Source organism: Eutrigla gurnardus, assembly GCF_963514095.1.
Source record: "Eutrigla gurnardus genome assembly, chromosome: 3".
NCBI classification, from domain to species: domain Eukaryota; kingdom Metazoa; phylum Chordata; class Actinopteri; order Perciformes; family Triglidae; genus Eutrigla; species Eutrigla gurnardus.
In genome coordinates this window covers 18,622,933-18,636,115 of record NC_139917.1, presented here as the reverse complement: position 1 = coordinate 18,636,115, position 13,183 = coordinate 18,622,933, and the positions used below count along the sequence as shown (strand labels likewise).

Below are 13,183 nucleotides of genomic sequence, written 5' to 3'. Positions count from 1 at the left end.
TGAAAAAGTGTACTAGAAATTAACAGTTGCCACAAAGCCACCCCAGGAATTTCACCTGTAATGTTACTCCTTGCGAAGTTAAAGCACACAAGTTTGTTATACTAATGAAGGCTTGAGACTGGATCCAGCGTACAAAATCAATACTTTATTTTAAAAATAATTTTCACACACACACGCACACAATGTGGATATTTCAACACATTCACTCTTAAAACAATCCCACCCCAAAGAAAGCAATTAACTAATTTGGTTTGAAATGAGGGTTGAATCAATTAAACACACATAACTTGACAAAACCAAACGAATGCAAAACAACGAAAACTGTCGAGCAAAAATATTATGCTGATAAGATTTAACAAAAAAAACAATGTAATCATCAAACCCAAACAAACATGCTAAGCAACCCAAAGCGTCAAAGAAAGCAAAAATATTCGAATTCAGGTTAACATGCAAAGTAGCACAACATTAAAGGAAAACACCACCGCATTTCCATACTGAACTATGTTCTGCTCTGATCTTAGACGAGGTGATACATACCTCCCTCTCCTCTGTGCGTGCACTCAATGGCTCTTGCGTGCACTCCGCGCAGCGCTAATTTGCTAGCATGTAGCTTGTCCCTGTATATTCCTTAGGATCCAAAGGGGGGTGAAGTTAGAAGCGACCAAGCACTTCCACGTTGTCCCTATTTAAATACGGTTACGTGAGTAGTTACACGACCCAAGTTTGGTTACACAAAATGAAACATGCCAATTTTTCTAAGCGGATAACAAGGATAACTATATAGTATGGCGGAATAACAACTGGAAGCACTTCGACGTCGGCGCAGTAATATCATCACTCAAAACATGACGGGACTATATACCTTCTGCTTGTTTTCACAACCCTGTACGATGCACGTTATAACCATGATGTTTGATTGTTCACAAACTATCTTACTACAACCTGATGCTTCCTCAACTGTGCACAAACTACTACAGGTAGTGCAGGCGACGGCGTGCAGCTCACGTAGGTTCTATTGACGGAAGTAAGAGGGGGAGCGGAGTGATGATATTACTGCGCCGACGTCGAAGTGCTTCCAGTTGTTATTCCGCCATACTATATAGTTATCCTTGTTATCCGCTTAGAAAAATTGGCATGTTTCATTTTGTGTAACCAAACTTGGGTCGTGTAACTACTCACGTAACCGTATTTAAATGGGGACAACGTGGAAGTGCTTGGTCGCTTCTAACTTCACCCCCCTTTGGATCCTAAGGACAAGCTACATGCTAGCAAATTAGCGCCGCGCGGAGTGCGCTCAAGAGCCATTGAGTGCACGCACAGAGGAGAGGGAGGTATGTATCACCTCGTCTAAGATCAGAGCAGAACATAGTTCAGTATGGAAATGCGGTGGTGTTTTCCTTTAAGCAAAATTAATAAAACCCAAGCAACATGCAAAAAAATTTAAAATAAAAAATATCAAGCAAAATAGTCAAGTCCAAATGAACACGCAGAGCAAAACAAAACCAAGCAAAGCAAAAGCGAGAGAAAAACAAAATCATCAAACAAAAGAAATTCCCTTTAAGAAATCAGTCCATACATATTTTAAGATCTGGAGACATGCGCAGTAGGGACGCAGAGTTGACGCAGTGAAACACCAAACAGCGCACAAACGACCAAGCACCTTTTAACCCTGCCATAAACAAAAGCACATTAGCATCGATAACTATGTTGGCAACTTTAACAGCGTCACGTTTACATAGGTGTTGAATGAACATCACAAAGGCGAGGAAGAGAGGCGCTACGGCGGGACGATTAGGCCTACTAACGTGGCCGAACAGCTGATCGTTATCACAGCTGATTACCCAGCACACGGGAGCCGTTAACGGGAGGAACACTCAATAACGTCCCAACTCACTCCAACAAGCGAGAGGAAAGATCCAGGAACAGAACTGTATGAGGGACAACAGACAATTTTAAGGAGGATTGCTGAATTTCAGGAAAAGCGCCAACGAGCCGCGCAGCGACTGCAACATACCCAGGCGGAGCGACCCAGCTGCGAGGCGACTAGGTGAGGCGACCAGGTGTGCAGGAAAGGCGGGGCACCCGGCGGCTCCCAGACAAGAGGGAACTCGGCGCACAACCACCCACTTTTAAAGACAGCGCCCCCAGCGTAAGTCAGCTGAGGCACCAATTAAGGCAGAGCATGGCCCAAATCCCATACTGCCACACCATGTGAATCAATACCCAAATTATTAATTAAAATGGAATACATTGTTTTTTGGGGGTTTTTATGCTTTGCATCGGGGTCTTGCTCAACCTGTCTGGCTACATTTGGTGATAATAACTGGCATGGACATGAAATTAGTTATTCTCAGATGGATAGCGCTCACTGTGTAGAGGGTGGAAGTGTGAGTGCTGTCCGAGAGACAGGCAGGCAGCCTCAGCAAGCCCAGGTAGACTACAATATACATTATTTATCCATTTGTTTATAAACCTGCATATGAGCAAATTTAATATATTGTTCAATATAAAAACATTTAAAAAATGTTATTTCGCAATTTGGATCTGTATATCAAAATTGCGAGAAATTGCTGACAAACATGCAGTGAAGGACACTTTTTCTATTTTTCAAAACCATATACCGGTAAATGCAATTTTTTTTTTATTAAAGTTGCAGTGAACAGAATCAACTTGTGTGATTATGTTTATGGTTAATGCACTCAAATCGTAGCTGCTTCCGAATAGAGTAAGGTGTACTTGGCGTGGGTTGCGGTTTGCGGAGGCTGAGCTAGTAGCTCCAGTGCTCTGAAGGAGCTTTCTGAACAAGACAACCTCACACATTTCTCATCCCAGCCCATCCACAGTCTCTTTGGCATGAGGTGCATCTCCCGTGGCATTGCGCCCAGTCAGCTTTCACTCAGCACATATCACCCTGACTATATAAAAAAAGAACACATCCTGTGCACACCTGGATACCTGCTGTTGGCCGTTTGGTGTGAAGGTGAAATACCTATATTGAGGCGTCCTTCAATGGCACTCAGAGGGGTGTGTTTTTGATGGGTTTAACCAACGTAATTAAAAATGACTAAAATGGCAAAGTATGGAAACCAGTTCTTTCAGTACCATGCGTTCACTACCTTTACCTGGTTGAGGCTAATTTGCTCATTTGTGTGTCTTGGACGTTTCTTGCCTTTTGGCTCATAAAGATGAGGACTATTTATAATTGGTCTCTTGTGTTTGGCGAACTGTTCTGCACATTATCAGATAATGATGCTCTGTACAGAGAGTCAGGAGGGAATAGAAATAAATTGTGAAAGCTGCTGCGACCTCTGAACTGCTCTCCTGAAAAGTGTACAGAAAAAAAGGGAGCTTACAGCTGATCAGCATCACAGAAAGAAAAAATGGACTGGTAGGCATTTCACGCCTTGGTATTCAACGTTGCGTCATGGTGGTGACTGTGCAGTTGGTAAATTGTTTATGTCAACAGTTTCTTAGCGTGACCGCTGCTGTTAAACCCGGGATCTCGCTCATGATGTTGCTCAGCTAGCCCCGTGGTTCGTCTCAGCTGGTCTGGGCTCATGGTGGTGACGGGAACGGTAAAATACCCATCCTGTTTGAACGTGTTTGACCCTGTGGATGCAGCTTTGGGAACATTGACCTCTCCTGGGAAGTGGTCCAAACATTTCTGACCCCTCTGTCTCCTGCTCTCTCTCTCTCTCTTTCGCTCACAGACACGGGGGTGACATGCAGAGGGCACCCGCACCAGACAAACAGAGCAGGTGTCACTGCTATGACTTTGTTCCTTGTTGCTACCAATAACTCTCTGGAATCGTACACAGGGCTCCACGAGTCTTTACAATAAACAACGTGTAGAATTAAACTGACAAATCACATTTACAACTGGATGTTAGGTAGGTCCATCAATCAAGGATAAACATTTTAAGAGAAAGCTTCATTTTATAGCTTCATGCACTACTGGAATAATAACATTAAATATAGACACAAAATAATTTGTTTAATATATTTTATTCCATTATTTCCAAGGGAAATATATCAAATCTCAGAGCAGTCAATCCAGTAATCTGTAAATGTGTCCATTAAACCAGTAAACTCCTCCACCTTCCTTCTATCCTTCCCTCGTTTCTCTCTCGTCTCCCATCAGGACCTCCCTTTACTCCCTGTACGCTGCTGGACTCATCAACACAGCAGCAGCTTGCCTGCAGACAGCAGCATATGTTGTTTTCTGCTATTATAGGCGATGCTATATTCATCTGTGAGAAAAGGGTTTGGGTGAATAAAATGGGCAAAGAAACTGGAAGCAACACACAGTGGAAGTGAAACATGAGTGAGTGCTTTGGTATCTGGTGCGTTACGGTTTAAACACAGTGGGGATTAAAGTGGACAGTACTGCTGACATCAATGTCATCAGTTGAAGGCATTAATTGCAGCTATAGGGCTGATTTAAATGATTTTGTCTTCCCTGGGGAGAACTGTTTATGTGCGTAAGTCTCACCTAATGAGTTCAGTCATTTGAGAGTTTTGCAGCAGCTGTCACACACGGGGGCATATTTCAGCACCACTCCCCTCTAAACCAAATCCAACTGTATTCTGTCAGATGAGTTTAGTTCACAAGGCAGATAAATGAGGAAGAGGAGGGAGGAATCTGCAGGCGAGGGGGGGGATTGGGGGTTCAGAGCTACAGCTCTGTATTGGCCATTTTGAATGAGAGGGGTTGGTCTTTCTCCATCTCTCTCCCCACCTCCACCGAGAAGGAGTGAGTGAGCAGCACACATAGGCAGCCCACACACACACACACACACACGCACAGACGGAGGAAGAACCATTTCAGGACACACACATACATTCCAGGACAGAAGTAGGATGAAGACGGTGGAAAGGAGTGAAGACATCTGAGCGGGACAGGCTGAGGGGTGCGTGATGAAGACGGAGAGGCAGACAGACGAAGACTGAGCTGCAGCGTCCCCACCTGTCAGAGAAGTTTGAAGGAGTGCTCCTCTCATGGCGGGACCGACCACACAGGAGCCCTTGAAGGTGATGTTTACAGCCCTCAGCTACACACACTTCACTCTGCGTCTATTTCACATACGGATATTATTCTCACTTTGTCTGTTGGTGGGATGCAAGTGCATGTTTTCATTTTTAGCGTTTCTTGCTGGCTTCCATTAAATCATTAATTAATTGATTACTGGATGGAGCCTTAAATTCATATGTGTTCTTCAGGTATCCAGTAAAAAAATGTATTATGTGTATGTGTAAAATTCACAAATATAACTGTTATTAGGACTGCTAGTATTACTATTTCTTTATTATTATTTATATATTATTTATATTATTGAATAACTGATTAATTGGTCTGTAAAATATCAAAAAATTGTCTGGCACGATTCTCCACACTTATGCCTTGTAGATATTACATTTACAATGATATAACAGAGAATAGAAGAAAATGAACACATTTGGGAATAATTATTAATTATTTATTAATCACCTACTTAAAAAAATACCCATCCCAATTTCCCAGTGCCTAAGATTATGTCTCAAATTGCTTGTTTTGTCTAAACAATAGTAAAAAAATCCAAAGACATTTAGCCTAATATTTAAATTAATATATAGAAGAGAGAAAAGAATAAAATAAACATACTTGATTAGCTGGAAACAGCTAACATTGGCATTGCTTGATTTGCTTCATATGAGCCAATTGTTATTTTTTTGCCAATTGATTAATCCTGTCAGTGCCAAACTATGTAACGCTATTTTGACTGCTCTGAAAACAGCCGTGGAAATCCATGGTGTGTGTCTTATTGCGAGTTGACTGACCTGTCTCACTCTGTCATGAGGCTTTATTTCCCAGCAGCCATGTACAAATCCTCTAGTCAAGCATGGTCCTTGACTCTGCTAAATGTGATGGAGAGCTCAGCGGTCTCAGTGGACGACAGAGGAAGTGTGAGGTGCATCCGGCTGGCAACAGCCTTGCAGCCTCATCGCCCGAGACAGACAGCGTGGGGAAGAGTGGGGAACGTACTTGTCAAACACCCTCTGACCCCCACCATCGTCTCTCTGACTTGGCAGCTGAATTGTTTGTCTTTAGCGAAATTGTATACATTTATTTATTTTTTTAAAGTTTTAGCTGAGAGTCATCTTAATGAGACGGGCCGCTGCTTATGCTACTGTACTCATCAGCAGTAAAGGATTCGTTTGATTGATCAACAAAAGAGAATATGTAATGTGACGTGCGGACGGCGACGCAGGCTAACAGGGCAGAAAACGAGATGGTGAAAAATCTGTCGCCCCAAGCAATAAATGACAGAAGTGCTTAACTGCACTTTTAAAACTGTGGAAAAACAAGACTCCTCGGGCTGGGGGAGGGCAGTAAGGCTGCTGCTTCATAAACACTGACCCCACTGACTGTCACTCCATCCTTATTACAACCAGTATATACATATGCTGCCAAACACAAACATTGCACACTAATATAGCCTTTAATATTGCTTGTCACGAATGCGACATTGGGCGTATCCATGCTGGCACAGAGGTCATAAAATCTCCTTCAGCTGGGAATTCACTGCAACAACAACGCAGGCTGTATACAGAAAGGCATAAGCCAGAGCTCAGTATACAATATTTCTTTTAGTTGGGCTTTAGTGTGTTTCAATTTGCCTTCAGTTGGAGAGCGTTCCACTTCACTTGTCCTTTGCCCCGTGGCATAAAGTAGGATTTGCGAAGCCGTGGGAGGGGTTTTGCTCTAAAGCTTTGACTTCCTCTGCTGCCTTGTGGTCAAATCTAGAGTTTCTACTGTCAGGAGAAGACATATAGTTGTTGTGTTATTGATCGTGAACCTCGATCTGTAATCAATGGCATTGAATGAGGATATAATGGCTGATGAGTTCCCTTTAGTACACCACCCAAAACGTACACCTTCTGTGTGAGTTGTCAACTTGCTGTAACAACAGGAGAAGCGTTCTCCCCGTGCTGCAGAGCATGCCTCCTTTTCTTAGTTCCTGTGTGTCCAACTCATCTTCCAGAACCAGCAGAAGTGCATCGCCATCTTTGCTATTCTCTGCTGCTTTGCTGTGCTGGTGGCGCTGCTCTTCTCGTCGGTGGACATTTGGGGCGATGACGAGGACGGGATCACAGAGGAAAACTGTAGCAGAGACTGCCGGTAAGATGCTCTGCAAGTGTGATTATCAATCAAAAAAAAGGGGGTTATGATTAATACATTATCAGGTTGTTCTCTTCACTGGTTCCTATGTAACTACTCAGTCTGTACCTTTGTTATACCTACATGTTACCTAAAGAGTATAATACCATATTTCTACACACTAAAATGAAGCATATCAAAATCAATGCAGCATGAACAGAGATATCATATTTTCTATTCTTCTTCCTTTGTCAAAATTAACATTACCCACAATTCAACTTGATTGCCATGTGTTAAGCTAGTATGGCGTTTGTTTGTTTTTTGTGTTTTTTAGCCTCAAGTAGAGCTGAGGAGTTGGCTACAAAGATCTGGTCAGCCTTTCTAGCTCCTCCGGCCCAGATTTCTTTTATTTCTCTTCAGGCCGACATTTACTCACTTGAGGCAATTAGCCCCTCTGGAGCTAAAAAAAGGCTTTTTACTACTTATTGCACATATGTAGTAGTACTCCTAAAATACTGCTGCAAACACTTTGATGTGTAAAATGACGCGTTGATTATTACAGCATCGTGCTTGTGGAGAATATTCCAGACGACCTCTCTCTCCCCACGGATGGCCGACCCCACCTCCCTCTCGCTGTTGGCTTCCATACATTGTTGGACCAGGCTAAGCACTCGGTTGAGCTGGTGTCACCCGTCTGGGCCTTAAACCCCTGGGACCTGGATACAACGCCAAGCGCTGCCAAACAGGTACAAAGTCATGGCATACAGTCTGGATATATCCTCCTACAGTCCTGCAGAGCGTTAACCAGCTGCGTATCCCAGGTGTTCTGTAAGAGGAAATGCAATTATTTTTCGAGGAAACCCTGCTCGACAACAGTAACATCGACTGTCTTCCTCAGGGTCAGCTGTTGTTCCAGAGGTTGCTCAGCTTGAACTCTCGTGGGGTTAAGCTGAGGATTGCCAGCAGTCTGACTAACTCTGCTGAACTGAAGACGTTGGCAGCACACAGTGAGTGGCCGTGTGTTCATTTTATTAAAGCAATTTGGTATGCTACTGTAACCTTCCAGAATGAAGATTTATAGCTCCTAACAACTCACCTGACAATATTTTCCTGTGCACAAGCCAGTTTTTAAACGCTTTTTTTTGACAGATTGAGGCTCGTTTGCACCGCAGCTCCACAGCAAGGGTCGTACAACCCTCCATCATGTCTGCCAAACTTCACAATGGAGATCAAAACAATGATGAATGTAAGACAGTGGGCAGACACACTTTTTACGCCACCACCACTCCTGTGTCTCTCTGTCTGTCTCCAGATGCAGAGGTCCGTTTCGTTAATACGACAGCTCTTACCGGAGGAGGACTGCATTCCTCCTTCTGGATAGTGGATCGGACGCACATTTACATCGGGAGCGCCGATATGGATTGGAGGTCACTCTCCAAGGTAACAACAGCCGTTGACAACACGAGTGTGCAGACTCAAATCCGACCGGGGGGGATAAACGAGCTGCTGCAGTGAGGTGTGGTCAGGTCTGCGGTTATTTTCTGACCTCAAAACGGGTTCAGTTCTTTGGTCTCTCAGAAAATAAAAGCTGGACACGTTTAATTAAATGATAACATTTGCGCCACACGAGGACTTAGCTCCACACCCAAACCTGTACCTTTGAATGCAATTACTCCAGCAACTCTTAATGATGACTTTTTTAGATTGCTGTCTGAGGCGAGCCAGAAAGACAAGTATGTAATTCACAATAGAGGAGGAACCGGGGAGCTTTAGCATATGACCACTTGAAGTGATTACCTGGTAGGTTTCATGCTTCAACGCTGGTTGGGAAGGTAAGAAGAGAGACAGAAGGGAAGCAAGTCAGAAACTTGGTTGGGAGAACAGACTAAACTCCCCGTCTGCTTCCTTCTGGGTCGCACACGGAAATAGAATAAACACAAAACAAGTGTCTGCTGTGTCATTAATGACCAGCAGGAATATATTTAGAATGACTGTCTCTTGTTCTTTGTTTTTAGCCACGCTTTGGTCCAGACTGAAATATCTTAACAACGACTGAATGGATTGCTATTACATTTTTGCACATAGTGCCATCATGAGATGTTTGGAGTTTTGTGTGAAATTTCTCGACACTCTCTCAGAGTGTTGCTATTATCACTAAAATAACCATTTGCATTGCCTTTTATCTAACTTTGCAAAAGCATATGTCTATCCGGTGAACACACCGACACACAGACTGCAACTTTTTCTGCTGGATCACCTCCTTTCTGCTCCTTTCTGACCCCCCACAGAGGAAGGAACTGGGGGTGGTGGTGTATAACTGCAGCTGTCTGGCTCTGGACCTCCACCGAGTCTTTTCATTTTACTGGCAGCTCCATGGGAGGGACTACTTCCCCTCTATCTGGTCGAAGAGAGTTACAGCCCTCTATGGGAGGCACGACGTCCTGGAGCTCCAACTCAACGCCACAGAGGCTGCTGCTTATGTGTCTGTGAGGAGCAACTTTCTTATGTATCAGTGTTTACTGCATGGTTACACATGAAGTGACTCCATACAAAATATTTAAAAAAAAACACAGATTGTGTGTAATAAATTCATAGACTGCTTTATATTCCTCTTAAAGTAGCAATTTCCTGACTCGGGACTAGATGATGAATGTCTTTGTAAAGGTTTTATTACCAACTAATAACTAAAGAATAAATCATGTTAATATGCTGAGGAGCATCTGAATATTTCAAAACCCTTGCCTAAATCTGACAGTAATGAATCTTGTTACCCTATAAGCGACAAGATCTTTATCAGTTATATTTAGGACATTTATCATCTTAAAGGAACTAAGATGGAGTTATGCTGCCACAAGCTGCTGGCGACTCCAATCTGCTCTTGTATTCAGCCAGGCCTGTTGTTAAAGTCGATGGCTGTGGGGATGAAGATTAACCCAAAGTGAGCTCTTGTGCCCCTCAGTGTTTTGTACCTGCGCCTGAGAGCAGTTTATCCACCTTTTTCATAACATGTTTTTGCACAAACTCATCTGAGTGACGTATCCTGTCTGCAGACCTCCCCTGAACTCTTCTGCGCTAAAGATCGCACCAGAGACATAGACGCCATCTATCAAGTCATCCAGAGTGCAAAGACGTTCATCTACATATCCGTGATGGACTACCTCCCTCTGGTGAGCAGGAGCTTCAGAGGAACCTCAGTCACACGGTACATCAAGCCTCTACAGTTCTAAGAAAATCAGTCACTTCAATTTGAGAAACACATTATAAGTGTATGGTTGCCTTCAGATTGTGAGCGGTGTCTTATTGTTCTGGTTCTGTCAGGTACTGGTCGCCTATTGATGAGATGATCAGAGAGGCTGTTGTATTGAGAGGAGTCAGAGTTCGCCTACTGATAAGCTTCTGGAAGAAGACCCACCCCCTCACCTTTAACTTTGTCACCTCCCTCAAGTCGCTCTGCATGTGGCTGCACAACTGCTCATTAGAGGCGGTATGTGAATTCACGTCATTTCACCAGATGTTGCATGAGAGCTGTAGTCTGGACCTTTTTACGATTTAATTATGCAAATATTACATTGAGAATGAGTGTGGTGTCTTTACAAAAGTATCTTGTTTAATACATTTTTTGCAGAGGTTTTTTAATCACAAGGAGCAAGAGGATGACATTCAACATGGACTCAATCACAACAAGTACATGGTGACCGACAGTGCTGTCTACATTGGTAGGCAATGTGCAATGTTTGCAGCCATTTACATTTAAATTCTTTTATTTATTTGTGTTGCTTTTATTGGCATGTACACATTTTAACGGTATTTCAGAATGTCTGAGTGCTATTTTAAAGACATTATGCAATACTTTTCTCTAAAGGAACAGTTCCACGTTTTGGGGAAATCTTCTTTTCTTGCCGAGACTTGGAGGACTCATCTAAGTCTCGGCAAGAAATGCAGAATTTATACTTTAGGATGTTTGCTGCCCCACACAGAGACGTAAATGTGTACATTAAGAAGAAAAGCACACTAGAGTAACTCAGTCGTTATTTCTTAGGATTTATTTATTTATTTATTTGTTTGTTTATTTCGGGCATGTCAATTAAATCGTCATCACCACACTTCATCTTTCTTCAAATTATACAATACACATGGTCGAAAGGGAAAGCGGGAGAAGCCAAAGCTTATCTAGTCCCGCCCCCATAAGATAATAACTATTACAGACACGTGTGAAGTAAGTTTCTGCCATTTCTCCACAGGTAACCATGACTGGGTCGGGAGTGACTTTGCCATTAACACGGGAGTTGGGCTGGTGGTCCAGATGAAAAATAATCTCAAAGACAGAGGAATCCTGGAACACGTCAAGGATGCTTTTGATAGGGACTGGAGATCACGATACGCTAAGAGCCTGCAAGGAAACAAAGAGCTAACGGGCAAATTCAGCAACATGCCACGAGATAAAATGGAGGAAAACCAGTGGAACAACCCTTTATATTTATAAGCACGGAATGTCATTCTATATCCTTACGCCTCATAAGGCTGTATACTGCAGTACATAATGTAAGAATGTGGCATACACTAGGAGACTTGACTTTCATTTTGTGATGTCATTTTAATGGATTAAATTGCAAGACAATGTTGAGGCGGTAAATTGCAGGTTGCAAATAATAGTATCTAACTACTTAATTAAATATTGACTGTTATGTAAGCCTGTTATGCTGCATGAATATTGAAAACAATATTCAAATTCCAAGTATACTAGGACAAGCAATATGCTGATTATAAAATCGAGATGCTCTATGTGATTCATATTTAAATCCATGAACATACCACCAAACTCACCAAGACTTATCATATTTGGTATTTAATGACGAGAATATATATTTTTGTTTACAGTTTTAGTTTGTATTTTATAAACGTTTAAATACTTTTTTGCATAACATTTAGGACTTTAATGCTAGAAATGAATTCAGTTTATTGAATGATAGACTTGTGTAGTAGTTTTACAGATGTGACAACTGTTTATTTATCTCATGGAAATTTTTCATCGGACCTTATAAAATGTATCTTTTTCCTAATTGTTGTTGTGTTTATGTCAGCATCACCTCTCTGGGAAGCATAGAGTGGCTGACATTTATACACAAATCCCAACAAAACGAGGCCAGATGCTTCCGGACATTTAATAGTAAGATCTTCATGGCCATGTTTCCTGTCTGCAGAATGAAAGTAACATTGAATATAGTGCTTTGGTAATATTTTCCTTTTATCAAAACCATAAACAAGATGTGGGTTAATTACCTCTCATGGCATCATGTAAATTGAATAAACGCAACTTTAATCTCAGAATTAGTTCCTGATTCACAGTTTTAATGCAAAATATGTATGCATATGCAAGCAGGCATATTTATAGCGTTGAGGCTATGATGGCAGTCTCAACAACAGAAAAAGTTCCTGTATCATTCAGTGAATTATAGAAAAACAATTACATTAAGGTAGGATTTATTGCAGGAGAAAAGAAAAGATAGAGATATATAATATAAAGTCATGTATATTTTTGTACTTTTTATTTATTTATTTTATACTGTGTATCATTTACGAGAGATTTACAGATTTACCTCCAGTTTATGAACACAGGGAGGCGCCAAAGCACCGTTACAGGCTACTAAAGTTTGGCATGACGAGTTTGGAGGGTTTGTATTCAGAGGGTAGGACCTCATCACATTGCACATGGATATAGGATGGAATTAACGTGGAAATTGATTAGGAGTAAGCAACTGTGTAGTTCTCCTTATCCAGCGATATTTTTTGCTAAATTTGATACAAGGTAATTCATTAATTGTTATTATTACTTTACTTACTTTACAAGTATAGTAAGTATATCCCATTTTTTGTCATGGCTCGTCCGACAAATATCTCTAGCTAAGTGGCTAACGTCGAAGCAGCAACAGAAGTTTAGCTTTTGCTGTCGTTGGAAAGAGAGGCTGCTGATGATGATGGGGAGGGGAGGGCGGGGGCGCCGTTGTCATGGTGACAGATTAAAGGCAAAGCTATTTCAGATAGCTT

At 42.0% G+C, this 13,183-nt stretch overlaps 1 protein-coding gene across 1 annotated transcript; it reads left to right on the top strand.

Annotated features, from left to right (window-relative positions):
* Positions 1–4,720: 4,720 nt before the first annotated feature.
* On the top strand, positions 4,721–12,385 carry pld5 (phospholipase D family member 5). The gene is made up of 11 exons (XM_084004025.1): positions 4,721–5,031; positions 7,023–7,159; positions 7,701–7,884; positions 8,037–8,145; positions 8,451–8,578; positions 9,427–9,624; positions 10,189–10,340; positions 10,457–10,622; positions 10,764–10,854; positions 11,380–12,092; positions 12,130–12,385. Exons 1-10 carry the CDS (start codon positions 4,999–5,001, stop codon positions 11,619–11,621), a joined length of 1,440 nt encoding a protein of 479 aa, XP_083860151.1. The 5' UTR covers positions 4,721–4,998; the 3' UTR covers positions 11,622–12,092; positions 12,130–12,385.
* The last annotated feature ends 798 nt before the right edge of the window (positions 12,386–13,183 follow it).

Bases quoted from the DNA above. Each gene is read 5' to 3' on its own strand.
- pld5 (XM_084004025.1), top strand. From the start codon at position 4,999: ATGGCGGGACCGACCACACAGGAGCCCTTGAAG. The intron at 10,341-10,456 runs GTACATCAAGCC...TGGTTCTGTCAG, and splicing joins AGAGGAACCTCAGTCACACG to GTACTGGTCGCCTATTGATG. The intron at 10,623-10,763 runs GTATGTGAATTC...CATTTTTTGCAG, and splicing joins ACAACTGCTCATTAGAGGCG to AGGTTTTTTAATCACAAGGA.